This window comes from Tamandua tetradactyla, chromosome 2 (assembly GCF_023851605.1).
Source record: "Tamandua tetradactyla isolate mTamTet1 chromosome 2, mTamTet1.pri, whole genome shotgun sequence".
In the NCBI taxonomy this organism is placed as follows: domain Eukaryota; kingdom Metazoa; phylum Chordata; class Mammalia; order Pilosa; family Myrmecophagidae; genus Tamandua; species Tamandua tetradactyla.
This window is the reverse complement of record NC_135328.1, coordinates 2,165,826-2,182,665: the sequence shown is the minus strand read 5'-3', so window position 1 is coordinate 2,182,665 and position 16,840 is coordinate 2,165,826. Positions and strand designations below refer to the sequence as shown.

At 55.1% G+C, this 16,840-nt stretch overlaps 1 protein-coding gene across 4 annotated transcripts in view; it reads left to right on the top strand.

Moving 5' to 3' along the window:
• FGD3 (FYVE, RhoGEF and PH domain containing 3) overlaps positions 1-16,840 on the top strand; it is a 59,278-nt gene that overhangs the window by 4,331 nt on the left and 38,107 nt on the right. The window contains exons 1-4 of one of the 4 annotated variants that reach the window (XM_077138699.1): positions 3,734-3,884; positions 7,314-7,497; positions 9,264-9,801; positions 16,645-16,734. In XM_077138699.1, coding sequence (XP_076994814.1) covers positions 9,313-9,801; positions 16,645-16,734 — 579 coding nt within the window. In that variant the 5' untranslated portion in view covers positions 3,734-3,884; positions 7,314-7,497; positions 9,264-9,312. Of the gene's footprint in view, positions 1-3,733; positions 3,885-5,966; positions 6,726-7,313; positions 7,498-9,263; positions 9,802-16,644; positions 16,735-16,840 lie in introns of those variants that run through there. The other 3 variants (XM_077138696.1, XM_077138698.1, XM_077138697.1) reach the window with 3 other exon arrangements.

Below are 16,840 nucleotides of genomic sequence, written 5' to 3'. Positions count from 1 at the left end.
TTGTTATTATTATTATTTTTTGCATTTGTTTACTCTCTTTACTTTTTCAAAAGCAAATTTCAAACATGATCAACAGTAGAGAGAATTATGTAGTGAACTCAAGGTGTACAGTCTGAACTCCCGGAAAGAACAGAATCCAGGAGGCTCCCCCCAGATGTGTATTGCCAGATCACGCTTCCCCACCCCAACACTTTATTATGGAATTTTTAAGCATATAGCAAAGTTCAAAGAAGTTTGCAGCAAATGCCCATGTGTCCACTGCCGAGATTCTGCTTGCCTTATCTCTAGGGAATTATTTTTCTTATTTTAAGGGTTGTGATTTTATAGTGCCTTTGTATTTATGGCAAGGGACAGTGGTTTTCCTTCTGTGGCTGTAATATACAATTTCTTTTAGATTAAAGGAATGTATTAAAGGAAAATATTAAGTTAAAAAGTGCAGGTGGAATGTCTCCCAGACGCACTCGGGACTTGAGAAGCTCTGACTGCAAGGGCAGCCAGCGGCTGGGGCAGTGGGGAGGAGATGTGCCAGGCAGCTCCCGCTCACCACGGCACACGGCCAGGCCAGGAGGCGAGGTCTGGGGCAGGGAGCTGCCTGCTACCGAGAGAACCGCCCTCTAGGCTCTGCAGCTCGGGCCCTGGGTGAGGATGCGCGTGAGGTCAGCCCACTCCTAAGAAGCTGTGTGACGTCAGGGAGGTCACTGCGCCTCTCTGGTTTGGGGTGGGTGAGCTCGATCACCCATCTCTGTGCCTCTCCATTTCTGAGGTCTGGGCTGAGGATTTAGATGAGAGACCAGCACCGTGCTTCTCCCTGACGTACCCTGGTGGGGTGAGCTGGGCACACTTCCTCCGTTTCCTCATTGCAAACGGGGGTCCCAGCCTGTGGCCCTCCTGGCTGCTGGCAGGGTGCATGTGGACAGATGCGCAGACAGACGCGCGGACAAGCTGCGCCCCGGCTGGGCTTGTCCCTGGGGAAGGCTTCCTCGTCAAGGGCCATCCTGTTTTTTCTAATGTGGTCCCATCTGCATGTTTCAAATCCCGACCTGGTTACTTTCTTACTTAACTGGTTATTACTTTACGGTGGAAAGCTCCCAGCACGCAGCTGGGGGAGGAGCCAGCAGCGCCTTCCAGCCCCGCCCCAGCCCTTCCCAGCCCGACGACCCGAGCCAGTCTCCTTATTTCATCTGTGAGCATTTCCCTTCGTCTTCCTTAAAGACAAGGCCTCTTTTCTTAAAAATACCATCCCAATACCGCCGCGCGGCTGAAACTGTAAATGCTGACGCCTCAGCGCGTGCCGTGTCCAGCGGCCTGGGGCTGGTGGCTTGGTCCCCTGACAGGGTGGCCCTGCTGACCCGTCCTCGCCTGGTCTGCTGGCCCCTGAGCTGTGCTGCGGTGGCATGTCCCAGCCTCGGCGGCTGCCCCAGCCCAGCCTTACCAGCAGGATCTGACCTCAGACCCGCTTCCCTGCTGCCTGTCCACGGGATGCTCCCCCCGCCGGCCCCGAGAGACCCCCCCATAGAGCCCCCCTGCGGGGCGGCTGTTCACCCACCCCTACGCAGAGATCATGTGTGGGCGGGCCTGGCTTCTCCCTTCTAGGCCCCGGGGGCCTCGTGCCCTTGGCCGACTCTGTCCCCCACAAAGTTGTGCTCGAGTCCCAACCCCTGGCCCCATGGGCGCAAACCCCGTTTGCAGATGGGGCCCTAAGGGTCTGGTCTGTTAGGATGAGGCCAAGACAGCTGGGCTTGATCTCCCCGGGGACCCCGGCTCTCCCCGCGGACCCCAGGTCTCCCACGGGCCCCAGATCTCCTCTTCCCTGCTGGGAGAGGCTGGCGAAGGCACTGGGAGCGCCCGGTTCTCAAGCGCGCAGGCCTGTGTCCGCTAGACCAGCACATGGGGGGTCATGTTGGCGTCCCCCAGGGACGTACGCCGGAGGACGTGGCCTGGGAGGTCAGGGAATGACGGGCTGAGTCGGTCCTGAGCTTGCTGCCACCCCACCTGTGCCGGTCCAGCCTCAGGCAGAGGCCGTGTGGCCGGACATCCTGCTGTGGCTGGTGGAGCCTCGGGGCCGCGTGGGGAGCTGGCCGGGGAGGGGGCCGTGGGCACCTGCGGCCGGTGCGGATGGACAGGTGGGGGTATCATGGCTGTGTGCCCGCCAGGAATGCTGAGAACACACGGAACAACCAGTTTGTGGGCAGCCTCACGTTTCAGGGCCCCCCACGTGACTGTTCGCATCCCCGTTTTACAGACAAGAAGGCTAAGGCTCGGGGAGTTGAATTTCTCCTCCATCACTCACATGATAGAGGGAAGCAGGGCAGGATGCTGCTGGCCAGTCCAGTGCCTTGGGGCCGCCTTGTCCCACCCAAGAGAACTGAGGGTCAGCCTGGGGCCATGTTGGGCGGCCTGGGGCCCCCTCGCCTGCGGGGAGCGTGCACACCGTCCCTCCACGCCCTGGGAGGGCAGTCTGTCCTGCGGGGACACTGACAGCGTGTCCCCCACGCTGACCACACCTGTGTGTACAGACGAGCACTGAGATGGGGGCGACCGTGCCAGGGTCACGCGATGAGGGGGCCTTCAGACGCCTGTGGGGGTGTCAGGTGTGGCACAGCCTCGCAGCCAGGGGGCCCTGAGCTGGGGCAGCCGTGGCTCTGGCACAGTCCCCTGTGGTGGGCGCTGGGTAGGCGAAGGTGGCACCAGGCACCGGCCCCGCCCCTCTGGCCCTTGGTGTTTGCGCATCTGGGCGGGCATCTGGGGGTCTCGTCCAGGCGGAAGGGTGGCAGCGGGGTCGTGGGTGGGTCATGTGTTACCCGGTCCACAGCAGTTGAGAACAGAGAAATCTGGAAGAGGCAGGTGTGTGCAGACCGACGCGCATTCGCGATTGTCCGGGGCTGGGGGCAGGGGTGGGGGCCTGGCCTGGGCGGGCAGGGCCTGTGCTCCGGTCAGTGAAAAGCTTTGGTCATGTTGCTGGAGATGGGCAGCCAGCATCGTAAATTCAGCGGATGCCCCTGAATTGTACAGTGATTAAAATGGAAAATGTATACATACACGACCATGATTAAATTTTTGGGAAAAAGAATTAAAATGTCCCATCATCTTGGGACCAGTTCACAGAAGTTCTGGGGAGAAACTCGCTGAAGTGCATTCCTGAGGGCACAGGGGACTCGTGCTGGAAACCGGTGTTGGAACAGCTGGCGCGGCTCTAAGAGAAGCTGGAGTTCACGTGGGACTTGGAGAGAACCTCTCCAAGCCATCGTGCACGCAAACCTGCTCACGCAGCCAGCCCTGCATGGGGGGGCTGCTGCTTTAGGGTGATGGCTGATTTTTACTTCGGTTGTCTCTCTGTAACTTCTAAATCATCCAAAGAGGACTTGTCATTCATAGGATTTGGAAAGCAGGAGTAATTTTGAAAAATATGATAGTGTATTATTATTATTATTATTATTTTGGTATGCTGTATGGCAGGGTCACATTTCTTTCTTTTTCCATGTGAGCATCCCCCTAATGCAGCACCATTTGTTGAACTTTTTGCTTTTTTTTGGTTTTTTTGTTTGTTTGCTTGTTTGTTGGAGAAAGTGCCTGGTCCAGGAATCAAACCCGGGTCTCCCACATGGCAGGTGAGAATCCTACCACGGAACCCCCTCGCACCCATGACACTGAGTTTTATTTGATTGGAGGACGCGTCCAGAAACACAGAAGTCGCTCGGCTGATTTCTCTCTGTCTTTCTTCCACACAGCTCGTCCTCGCCCCCCTACACTGCTGCGATGTCCCGCTGACCTCCACCCCCTTTCCAGAGCACAGGGCTGCCCGCAGCTGCTCGGCCCAGCACGCCGTCCTCTGCAGGTGGGAGGCAGACCTGTGGCCAGGGCGTCCCACGCACTGAAACCCCAAGGCAAGTGTCTGCACATCCCGACTGCTAAACCACCAGCAGTGGGTGCTATACACAGCGCGTGAGCATTTCTAGAGTCATCCATGCTCTAGGAAAGTATTCCCTCCTTTTCAGTTTGCTAGAATGGTTTATAAACATTGGTATAATTTCTTCCTTAACTGTTTCCTGGGATTCACCAGTGAAGCCATCTAAGCCTCAGGTTTTTCCCATGAGTGAAAATTTTTAAGTACAAACATTTCTTGGGCTTGGAGCTCCTTGAGCCTCTTAGATCTGTGGATTTATCATTTTTGTCAAATCTGGGGAAAAAAACTTGGTCATTATTTCCTCAAATCTTTTCCCTACTTACCCCTTTTTGGGGGATTCCAGCTACATGTGTATTATGCTGCTAGTAGTCTCCATACATCAACCTGATGCTCTTTCCTCTCTTCCTTTCTTTCCATTCCATTTGAGATAGATTCTATTGCAGTCTCTTCCGGCTCACTAGTCTTTCCTTTTATAGTGTCTAATCTGCCATTAGTACTTTCCAGTGTATTTTTTAACTCAGACTTTATAGTTGTCATCTCTAGAAGTTTCATGTAGATCTTATGTCTTTTCTTAACTTTTTTTTAAAAGGGGGAACTTAATAAAGTTACAAGTTTACAGTTCTAAGCCTATAAAAATGTCCCAACTAAGGCATCCAGGGAGAGATACCTTAATTCAAGAAAAGCCAATGGGTCAGGAACACCTCCATTAAGTGGGGAGGCACGTGGCTGGCATCTGCTGGTCCCTTGCTCCTGGGCTCTGTGCTTTCAGCCTCTGTTCCTGTGGGGGTTCCTCCCTTTGCTTCTCCAGGGCTGGCTTTCATGTCTTGGCTTCCCTTGGCTCTCTCCAGGTTCTGGCTTGCTTAACACCTCATGGTGATGTCTGCTGGGCTCCAAGCATCTCCAAATATCCGTGTCTGTGTTCTCCATCTACTTAACTTTTGAATGTAATGGAAAACAGGTCTAAGTGTTATAATGTTCTCTTCTGCTAATTCTAACATCTTTATCAATTATGGGTCAGTTTCAATTATTTGATTAATCTCTTCCTTGTGGGATGCATATTCCTGCTTCTTTGCATGCCTAGTAATTTTGCACTGGATTCCAGACAATGTGGGTCTTACCTTGTTGGGTACTGGATATTTGTGGTAGGTATTCAAAGCTCAGGGATTTTGTGTTATTCGCCGAGCATCTGTTGCAGATGCCACACGATGGGTTGCCTTAAACAACGGGAATCGACGGGCTCACGCATTCAGAAGCCTTAAGCACAGAATCAAGGTGTCAGCGAGGCCAGGTTTTCTCCCCGAAGGCTGTGGTGTTCCGACCGCTGACTGGCAGTCCCCGGGCTCCTCGGCTTTCCTGCCACGTGGCGACATCCTCTCCTTTCTCTTCTGGGTTCTTGCTGACTGCCGCCTACTGGCTCTTCCTAAGGCCTCCAGTGATCAGATTAGGAAGCCGCTCAGCTGGCCACACCAAGTCTGAAGATGACATCCTCCAGAGGTCCTGTGGGTTCACGCGCCAGGAGCGGGACTGGGACAAGGACCAGTTCTGAACTGGGTGCATTGTTCAATCCACCTCCAAGGCAGTTAAACTGCTTGGGAACAGTTTAATCTTTTGGGGTCTTGCTTTCAAGATTTGTTAGGTAGGACCAGAGCAGATCACTGCAAGGGTAACTCCTCTCCACTGTAGCAGCAAGACCCTGCAGGCCCACCACCGTGCCCTGTGAACCGCGAGGTGTCCACTCTGGCTGGTGGGGACAGCGCTGTCCCCTGCACGAGGGAGGGCCAGAACAGGCTCCCTGCAGTTTCTTCAGGCGGTTCCTTCCCTGGCCTCATGCGATTTCCCCACACATGCACTCAACACCGCTCAGCTGAGTTCCCTCCTGCAGCTCTTTGAAATTCTCTCTCTCTGGCAGCTCTCTCCTCTCTGCTGCTCAGTCTTAGCAGCTCTGGCCCCAGACCCTCAGCCCGTCTCTTCAGCTCTGGAGGTCCACTGGGCTGCACCTGGGCTTCTCTTCCCTGCACAGTGGCCAGAAACTGTCCCCAGGCAGCACGCTGGACCAGAGCTTAGCGCATTTGTTCAAGGCTCTTTCAGGGATGGCTGTGCTTGGCTGCCAAATACACAGTGTCTTGCAAGCTGTTGTTATACATGGTTTGTCCATTTTGGAGTTGTTTTGGATGGGAGAGTAAGTCTGGTTTCTGTAATCTTCCTGAGGTAGGATTCGAACCAGGCTCTGTCTTGTGCCAAACAGCTGACAGCCCTACATCTGAGTACACCGAGGCTGAAGGCACAACTTGCATTCCATTGGACATATTTTTGTTGCTGGGTCATGTCTGAGTTCTGGAAACTTGAGTTTATCTCCTGTGCTATGAGAAGAACGCAGTAAAACGAGTATTTTCTGTTTAGAAATGTTAATATTTCTCCCCATTAAGCTCACTTTAAGAATGCGGCAGTAGCACAGAGAGACGCCCATCTTGAATGGATTTTGGTGTCCCTCTTAAAGAAAGTTCTACTCAAAAGTGGTTTTCGTCATGTGAGAAAAGTGAGAGTTTGTGCAGCTTTGGCAGGGGTGGGGGGAGGCGCATCTGCCCTGATCACGTCAACCTCCGAGCAGTAGGCGGAGAAGCAGCCGAGCGCCGGGCTTCCCCCTGCACCCTCCCCGGAAGCGGTCCTGTCTGCACGAAGCCGCTGTGGTCACTGCTGGGTCCATGTTTTCATTCTGTTGTCTGTGAGGTCTGCTTCTCATTGGCCAGTCTTTATTCCTCAATTTATTAGCCATTGAGAAAGGGAACATGTAAAGGAGCTGCTGGCAGAAGAACAACTGAGTGTGAGTTGTCATGTCAGTGTATGTGAGTGTGTGAGAAAGTGTGTGGGTGAGCGTGTGAGTGTAGGTGAAAGTGTGAGTGTGTCAGTGTCTGTGACTTGTGTGCGTTAGTGTGTTGGTGTGAGCGTGTGTGTGAGAATTCAGCTGGAAGAGTGTGTCTGCGTATAGGTGTGACAGAGTGTGTCAGTGTATGTCTGTGATGGCGTGTGTGAGAATGAAATGGGAGGCCGTCTGAGGGTGGGGATTTGTGGCTGTGCTTGGTGTAAGCTGGGGAAGGTGTGAGGAGACCCCTCACATTGGGGTGGTGGTGCACAGACGTGGAGAAGCTGCCTCTTGGTTCTGGGTTTGCCCTGCCCTTCCATGCGTGTCCGGTGGCTGAGGACGCGGCCTACTGTGTCCACCCTGCAGCCCTCCACCACACTCTCCAGAAAGGACTGGCCCGGGGGAGAGTCCCCTCGGTGTGCACCAGGCAGATGTGCCAGCTGGTCTCTTCCACCCTTCCCTTGTAGAACTGAGGCTTGGCCCCCACCTGCCCCAAGTGCCTGTTAGGAGAGGTGGGTTTTCATTTTCCTTTAATTTTTTTTTTCCCAGTACCTCCTAAACCTCTCCACTTCAGACCTGCTGGGCAAGAAAGACATTTTCAACGGATCCCTCCAGCCCCGCAGCGGCCTCTGCCAGCCACCCCAAGGCGCTCGGGGACCCTGTGGCCAAGACAGAGCCTGGCACCCGCCCCCACGTCCGTCAGCACCCTCATCGGGAAGTTTGAAAGCATCAGGTAACCTGGATGTCATCTGAGAGGAAGGTCAGCCGATTCGTCCCTTGTCCTTACAGCTCCACCTCAGGTTCATGGGACATTTCAGTGAATGCTTCATTTTCACCTTTCAGCCCTCCTCGGCTGAAATTCCTGTACACTGCAGTTAACACTCTAGCTTGCTTATGCTGCCTGAAGGTTTTCAGGTGAGGGGTGATGTGAGGAGGAGAAAGAACCTGGAATTTGGAGGCAAAATCCTGGGTTCATGTCCTCAGGCAAAGCCCCAGCTCATTGGCCAGGTCCCTGCCCTGTGGCCTGGGGGGTAATGAGAGTTGGTGAGGGTGCCAAGGCTGATGCCTGCGGGTCACCAGTCACGAGAAGTTTTCATTTCTCACCTGTAAAATCATAATGATGGTGGCGATTGTGGTAGTGATGAAGGTGATGAAGGTGGTGGTGATGGTGGTGGTGGTGGTGGTGGAGGTGGTAGTAATGGTGGTGATGGAGGTGATGGTGGTGGTGGTGGTGGTGGAGGTGGTAGTAATGGTGGTGATGGAGGTGGTGGTGGTGGAGGTGGTGGTGGTGGAGGTGGTGGTGGTGGAGGTGGTGGTGGTGGAGGTGATGAAGGTGGAGGTGGTGGTGATGGTGGTGGTAGTAATGGAGGTGGTGATGGAGGTGGTGATGGTGGTGATGGCGGAGGTGGTGGAGGTGGAGGTGATGAAGGTGGAGGTGGTGGTGATGGTGGTGGTAGTAATGGAGGTGGTTATGGAGGTGGTGATGGAGGTGGTGGTGGTGGAGGTGGTGGTGGTGGAGGTGGTGGTGGTGGAGGTGGTGGTGATGGCGGAGGTGGTGATGGTGGAGGTGATGAAGGTGGTGGTGGAGGTGGTAGTGATGGTGATGATGATGGTGATGGTGGTCATGGTGGTGGTGGTGATGATGGCGGCGGTGGTGGTGGAGGTGGTGATGATGGTGGTGATGGTGGTGGTGATGGTGATGGTGGTGGTAGTAATGGAGGTGGTGATGGAGGTGGTGATGGTGGTGATGGCGGAGGTGGTAGTAATGGTGGTGATGGAGGTGGTCGTGGTGGTGGAAATGGTGGTGGTGGTGATGGTGGAGGTGATGGCGGAGGTGGTGGTGATGGTGGTGGTGATGATGATGGTGGAGGTGGTGGTGGTGGAGGTGATGATGGTGGTGGTGGTGGTGGTGATGGTGGAGATGATGAAGGTGGTGGTGGAGGTGGTAGTGATGGTGATGATGGTGGTGATAATGAAGGAAGTAGTGGTGATGGTGGTTGCCCTAGTAACTGCCTTACCTGAAGATCATCATGAGGACTGAGTAACCCAGTGGATGGGAACATACTTTATAAATGGAAACCACTGTACTTACGTTGGGTATTATTACTTTTGCACATGTATTTTAAATATATGGGGTTGCAGATAGCTTCATGCCACAGAATTTCCTTTTTCACATAAAAGAAATGTGTTTAAAAATAAAATATTTTTCACTTGCCATTGTCCAAAAGCCCCTGTAGAAAGGACCCAACTGAACCTGCCGAGGGTGTTCATCTATCACCCAGAGACCCGCCACAGGGCTGGGGGCACATGTCCCAGGAGTGGGAGGACTGGGCTGTGGCCTTGCACCCCAGCCGCAGCTTGTGTCCTGATGTGGACTTCACTGCAGGGTGGGCAGTTAGTGGCCCTCAGGCTCCGTCTCCCTGTCCCGGGCTCCATGGGCAGTGCTGGCGTTGAGCCGGTGCTGGGCACAGCCTGAGCCAGTCCCCTTCCTCCCCACAGGAAGCCCCCTCTTGGCCCCTCCCGGAGCCTGGTCAGCTCAGCGTGGCGCATGGAGTCGACGGTGGGCTCCTCACCTCCCTTGGGGCCCCCTGCTGCCTTAGGGGGGCTGGACGCTGGGCCTGGCTGCTCGCCCCAGGAGGAGGCTGAGGCCGGGACGCTGCTGCCGCTGCAGCTCCACAGTCCAGGCATCGGGAAGGCCCTGGAGCTCCCCCTCGGACCTGGCCCCCAGAGTCGGGCCGGCGGCCTGGGCTTGCAGGCGGCCACTGGGGCAGGCGCCCCAGACACAGGCCCCACGGGCCAGCTGGGCGAGAAACTCCCAAATCGGGACAGCGGGATCGACAGCCCGTCCTGCAGCGTGGTCGGCGAGAGCTTCCCCTGCGAGGAGGGCAGGGAGGCCGGCAAGGGCCCCCCGACCCTGGGGCTGCCCCTCGAGAGGGGCCCGGACAGCAGCCCCACAGAGCGCGCCCCGCAGGCGGAGGCCGACAGCGGCGAGGAGCCCGAGCCCCAGAGGGCGGACACGGGACAGGACGCGGCCAAGGTAGGCCTGGCCCTCCCCAGTGCTGGTTTGGGGCCCTGCTGCGGTTCCCTAGCGGGGAGCGTCTGGTGCGCCCTGACCCCTCACACTTCCTCACCCCTTCTCGGGGGTCCCTTCTTCCCCCTCCCCATGGCCCTGCCCTCGCCTGGGTGACCACTGGGCACCTGCCACAGCTGACCTCCGTCCACACCGCTTCCAGAAACGGTTTCTAAACCGCACACGCCTCCCTCTCCCTCCCGCCTCCCTGCTCCTGGACTGGGGTGGGGGGTCGGGTTGTGGGGGGCCCTCGGGTCGCCACCCTTGTCCCACCCCAGGGCTTCCCTGTGTCCGCGTCCAGCCTGCTCCCTCTCCCCAGGAAGCCCGTGCACGCGCCGCCTGGGCAGGGTCTGGGCCCTGGCGGTTCCCTTGCTCAGTTTCTCCTGGGACGGTGAGTCCTTGGAAGGATGAAGGAGCTCTGGTCAGTGCCGGGCAACAGGCCCCACCCGGGGTGGGAGTGGACCCCACCCTGCACAGACAGGGCCTGAGGGTCAGAGGAGTCGAGGGATGGTCCAGCGGAGGCCGTTCAGTGCAGGATGGCAGGCCTGGGTCAGGGCACAGCAGCAGACCTGCGAGAAGGGCACGCGACTGACCTCGGGGGCAGTGGGCAGGGGGCGGCGACCCCCCTGGCATCAGCATCTGTGCACTCGTCCCCGGGAGCGCCTGGCTTCTCTTTGGGCCGCCCCCCCCCCCCCAGCAGGCTCAGGGCCAGGGGGCAGGGAGGGAGCAGCTGCCGTGTCCACTGTGTTCCACTGCTGGCTCCTGGGCGTAGAGGGCAGCCCAGGAGGGGACGTGGCAGGCGGGGCTCTCAGAAGCCCCAGCTAGGAAGGGATTGCACCCGGACGCTGGCAGGGATGCCCACCACCCATCCCGGGGTGCACTGCGGGCAGCTCCACTTGCTTTGTCCATCCTCTCCCTGTCCCCCGTGCTCTCACCTGCACTGCCCAGTGCTCGTCAGGAGACCTGGGAGTCGGCCAGGCATCGCAGGGCACCCAGTGCCCCTCACCTGTCTTTGCAGGGCCGCGCTGCCCCAGTCGCACGGCGGGATGGGGTTCCGGGATAAGGAGTGGGGCGCTGTGCAGCCTGTGGGAGCTGCTGGGGCAGTGAGGAGAAGCTCTTGGCTCACTCTGAAAGATGACGCTGCGGGTGGTCCAGGGGCAGCTGGGGCTGGCGAGGGGGGGCCCGGGGCAGTGGGTTGGGGGCACGACTGACCCAGGGCCAGCGGGGTGGCAGCAGCAGGGCGGGTGGTATCAGGGCGGCCCCTGCGTCTTGGAACCCCACGTTTGCTGAGCTGCAGTTGATGGACCTGGAGGTCAGGAGGTCAGGAGGTCAGGTCGGGACCTGGGGCTCCCCAGGGAAGAGTATTGGGGGCCAGATATGGACGCTGGTTTTTTTTTTTTTTTTCAACTTTTTAAATTGTAAAATATATATACAAAGAACAGGAAGAAGAAGCAATGATTTCAAAAGCACTCTTCGACAAGTAGTTAAAGGACAGATCCCAGAGTTTGTCCTGGGTACCATCCCACTCTTTCAGGTTTTCCTTCCAGTCTGGCTGCACCGGAGTGCTGGACAGTAGAAGAAATCTCAGCATAGTGACCCAGCAGCCATACGCGCTGTTAAATCCTGCCTTCTCTGTTATGCTCCTCCTTCACGCCTTCTCCTGCAGGGATATTTAAGCAAAGCCCCATCTCACTTTCTCGTGTTGAGAAGGGGCATCCGCACTAACAGAAAGCGGGAGGTAGTTAGTTGACCATCCTGGAGAGGCTGGTCCCTCTGGGCTTCAGGGTTGATCTGGCCTAGGAACCCTCTGGAATTGTGGGGACCAGGGAGGCAAACTTAGTGCATGAAACTTCATGGTCAATTGATTTTCTTCTCTTTTTTTCCTTTTTTAAAAATATTTTTATTGAGACATCTTCACACACATACAGCTCATCCATGGTACACAACCAGTGGCTCACAGTGTCATCACATGGTTGTGTGTTCACCACCATGATCATTTTTAGAGCATTTGCATCACTCCGGAAAAAGAAATAAAAGGAAAAAAGAAAAAAATCCATGCATCCCATAGCCTTCCTCCACCCTCATTGACCACTAGTATTTCAATCTACCCAATTTATTTTTATGCTTTATCCCCCCACCATTATTTATTTGGGTTTTTTTTACCCTTATTTTCTCACTCATCTGTCCATACCCTAGAGAAGAGAAGCATCAGACACAAGGTTTTCACAATCACACAGTCACGCTGTAAAAGCTGTATAGTCACACAGTCGTCTTCAAGAATCCAGGCTACTGGAACACAGTTCAATGGTTTCAGGCACTTCCCTCCAGCCTCTCCAATACACCATAAACTAAAAAGGGATACCTGGATAATGTGTAAGAATAACCTCCAGGGTAACCTCTTGACTCTGAAATCTCTCAGCCACTGACACTTTATTTTGTCTCATTTCTCTCTTCCCCCTTTTGGTCAAGAAGGTTTCCTCAGTCCCATGATGCTGGGTCGTGGATCATCCCAGGGGTCTTGTCCCATGTTTCCAGGGATATTTACACCCCTGGGAGTCATGTCCCACGTAGGGGGAGGGTGACCTGCCGAGTTGGCTTAGAGAGAGGGGCTCCATCAGTGTAACAAAAGAGGTTCTCTGGGAGTGACTCAGGTATAATCATCAGGAATAAACTTGATTGGGGTGAGCCCCAAGATGGAGGGCTCAGCCTGTTGAATTGGTTGTCCCACTGCTTGTGAGAAGATCAGAAATTCTCCGAATGAGGAAGCTTAATATTTCCTCCTTTCTCCCCAGTCCCCCAAGAAGACTTTGCAAATACTTTTTTATTCACTGCCCAAATTGCCCTGGGACATGTCAGGGCATCACACTGACCTGTACAAACCAACAAGACCTCACGCCCTATTTAAAGTTCCATGTAATTATGGTGTTCAAATAAACTGACCATCCAGGTTAAATTAGATAATGTGTGACCCAAGATATACATTTTGCACCAAATATCTCTCCCTTTGGTCTCACATAGAAGTTGAAGTTTTGAAATATGGACCACATCATCCTTTACCCTGTATTCTGGTTGACCTTAGCCCTGTCCAGATCAGCTTCATTCATTCATATCTGTAGCTGAAGTCTGATCACTTTTTCCACTTTTTGAGCAGCTCCTGTATGGGGTACTGCTGACTTTCATAGCTTCAGAGCTTTAACTCAGAGTCTCAGGTGTCACATAAATACCCGAAGTTTCTGGGAACAACCAGGTTATATACAAACTGCTCAGTATCTCAGAGTTTAGAAATAACAGTTACACCTCCCGAATCGATGTGACTGCTGTCAGAGCTCACAGTCCGGGACCCTTCACAACAGGCTCCAACCTGACAACCCATGCTCTTGACTTTAGTTCACTGAGTTTTTATATTATGGTTAGTCCAGATGAGTGAGTGATTGTATTTGTCTTTTTGTTCCTGACATTTCCTTCAACATACAGCTCTTAAGGGTTGCATGCCTCACCACGTCATTCCTTCTTGTGTCCACTCAGTAGTCCATTGTATGTAACACACCACAGTTCCCCCTCCATCCCTCAGCCGTGGTACCCTCAGGCCACCTCCATCCCTTGTGGAGAGCGCTGCTGCCATAGACCCCAGTGTGCAAATGTCTACGCATGTCCCCACAGTCAGCTCCTCCACGCGTATGCTGAGTGATGGGGCTGCAGGATCACACAGAAGCCCCACCCCTGGCCTCCTGCGGAGCCGCCACACTGCCCTCCACGGGGCTGTACCTCTCGGCTTCCCTACCACAGTGAACAGGGGCATCTCCCTCTCCGCATTTTCTCCAACATTCGTTTCTCTCTGTTCATTTTTAAATGGTTTTATTCACACATCATACAATCCAACCTAAGTATATAGACATGCCTTCACCTCTGTAATCCATATGAAGACATTTCCTTTTCTTCCACAAAGAATCCATACCCCTTTCCCATGCCCCCCACCTGTGGACATTTGGTTTTGACCCTTTGTTACATTCAGTGGAAACATGCTACAGTGTTACTGTTGGCTATAGACCCTAGCTTGTACTGTTTGTACTTTTTCCTGTATACCATCCTATTTTCAACCCCTTGCCATGCTGACATTCATTTGTTCCTCCTATGCAAAAACGTTTTATGTTTTGTACATTTGATCGCCATCATTGTCCACTCTAGGCATTCCTAAGTAATACCGTCTCAGTCTTTATCCTCTATCTTTCCTTCTGATGTCATACGTGCCCCCCCAGCCCTTCTCCCTCACCCATACCCACATTCAGCTTCATTCCGTGCACTTATGTTCTTGTGCTACCGTCAGGTAGTGCTGTGCTACCATTTCTGAAGTTTTACCATCAGTTGTGTTGCACGTTCTGTATTCGGAAGGATACTCTCGGGTGGTTGTGAGTGTCCCACCCAGCACATGGCCTGAGTTCCAGGACCCCCTCATCGCCTGACAAAGCTCGCCCTGCTGCAGTGAGGGAGCTGCAGATAGGGGGGCCATGGGGCGTCACCAAACTGAGGAAAAGCTAGAGTTTTCCCAGGATGTGGGGAAGCCTTGAGGGGACGGTCCCAAAGCAGCGGCAGGCCGTGGGAGGGGTGGGCAACAGATGTGGGCTGCAGAGGGGACGCAGGGTCCTGTTTTCTTGGCAGCAGTGACAAGTAGAGGTGCAGTGTTGGGTCCAGACGCCCAGCTGAGGCCTGAAAATCAAGGCGGCCTCTCCTCTGTGTCCAAGTGCCGGCATCCCCATTAAACAGGGGCCAGGGGAGCGGGTGACCTGTCCCAGGCCACAGAAGGTGAGTGTCCAGTTCCCTGCTACTCTACGTCTTCAGGTGGAAAAAGAGGAGGAAATCTATTGCTGAGGGTGAAATGGAAACGTCAGAACACAGAGCGCAGACTGTGTGTTTACTGTGACTGCACACAAGTTTGAATGCATGGAGAAGGGGTCTCCAACTCAGGGCTGCTGAGGGCCGGACTGAGGCTGTAGTTAGTGAGGCAGCGGGAGGGCCGGGGGTGGGGTGGGGGCTTCTCAGGGGTCAAAGTTCTCAAAGATGAAGTCATGGGCCTTGTCGCTGGTGAGGACTGTGTCTGTCAGTCCTGGCTGGGTACCAAAACCACCCAAGAGCTTTAAAGAACACATGTCTCGGATCCACCATAAACCCTGCGAGGACTCTGGGGGCTCCCTGCCCACCTCCTGGTGTTTTGTTTTGTTTTTAATTGGCCTCGTCAGTGCTCGTGCGCAGCAAGAGATGCTGGGATGCAGGGGTTGGCAAGCCAAGTCCGGCCCTCTGCGTGTTTTTGTAAATAAAGCTTTATTGGAACAGCCACAAGTGTCCAGTTTGCCACGGCTGTTTTCATCCACGAGTGGTGGTGGCCCAGGCCTGCCATGCCTGGAAATTTACTCTCAGGCTCTTCACAGAAAGAGTTTGCCAATTCCTGTGTGAACCCCACAACCACTGAGGCAGGGGGCGGGGAGAGGGTTGAGTGGATCTTTCAGAAGAATCCTAGGCCACTCAGAGACTCTGAGCACAGCGGGCTGGTTCCCCGTGGCCTGTGCTCCATCCTGGGAGAGCTGTGCCATCTGCTAGGAGCCACCAACCCTCCAAGGTCTCCTCCCAAAACAGTGCAGCGGGGCAGCGGGGGACCACACTGGGCTGATGCTGCTTGTGTGCCTTGGTGGCCAAGCACTGATCCACCTCACATGAGCTGCTCAGTTCCCAGTGCTCAGTGCCCAGTGTGCAGTGCCCAGTGTTCAGTCCAGTGCACGGTGCTCAGAGCTCAGTGTGCAGTGCTCAGTGCCCAGTACTCAGCTGGTGGTATGCAGTGGGCAGAGCTCAGTGCTCAGTGCGCAGTACTCAGAGCTCAGTGTGCAGTGCTCAGTGCCCAATACTCAGCTGGTGGTATGCAGTACTTAGAGCTCAGTGCTCAGTGAGCAGTATTCAGAGCTCAGTGTGCAGTGCTCAGTGCCCAGTTCTCAGTGCCCAGTGTGCAGTGCTCAGTGTTCAATCCAGTGCACGGTGCTCAGTGCTCAGTACCCAATGCTCAGTGCCCAGTGCTCAGCTGGCGGTATGCAGTGGTCAGAGCTCAGTGTGCAATGCTCAGAGCTCAGTGCTCAGTGTGCAGTGCTCAGAGCTCAGTGCTCAGTGTGCAGTGCTCAGTGCACAGTGCTCAGTGCACAGTGCTCAGTGCTCAGTGCCCAGTGCTCAGTGCGTGCTTAATGAGTGGTGTCTAGGAAGGGGGCTATGAAGAGGGTATGCAGAACAAGGGCCTTTGGGAACTTGGCTGCAATGAGGAGGCAAAACTCGTGGGATGAGTTCTGGAGGCCTGCCAGAGATGCCCTTGGATGTATTTTCATGGCGAGTGGCTCGCATTGTCCTGGCTTTTTTAGGCTAGGTGGCGGGAATCCTAGAACTTAGGGGGTGGCACACAAGCCCCAGCTTTTCATCCTGGAGAGGAAAAGTCCATCGGTCTCTCTGTCACCTCGTTCTGCTTTTTCTCTCATTTCTGGCTTCCACCCGGATACGCCGCCTCCTGTTGGCCAGCGTCCTGTGACGTGGTCGCGGCAGCTGCTCTGTGGCCATAGCCGCAGGACGGAAAGGGCCATCCCTGGGCTGTGAAGGCCTTTCCGGGGTTGATGGAACCGCCGTGCCTTCCCCTGGCTGTCTCGGTGGAATGCCGTCCACGGGAAGAGAAGCTACATTCACGCCTGAGGGGCCTTTCCCAGGCCTCCTGGCCCTGAGCGTGGCACCTGGCCGGCCTGTCCCGAGGCCCGGCTGCCCAGGACGCGGGGTCTTCTCTCTCCCCAGGGCCCCGAGCCCCAGGAGCTGCTCCACATCGCACGGGAACTTCTGCACACGGAGGAGGCGTACGTGAGGCGGCTGCACCTGCTGGACCAGGTAAACTGTGGGGCTCTGGCCACCTGCCCCATTCCCAGAGTCCAGCAGCCGAGGGCTGCGTCTCCTGGCTGGACATGAATGGCCCGGTTGCTAAAACGTGGGCAGA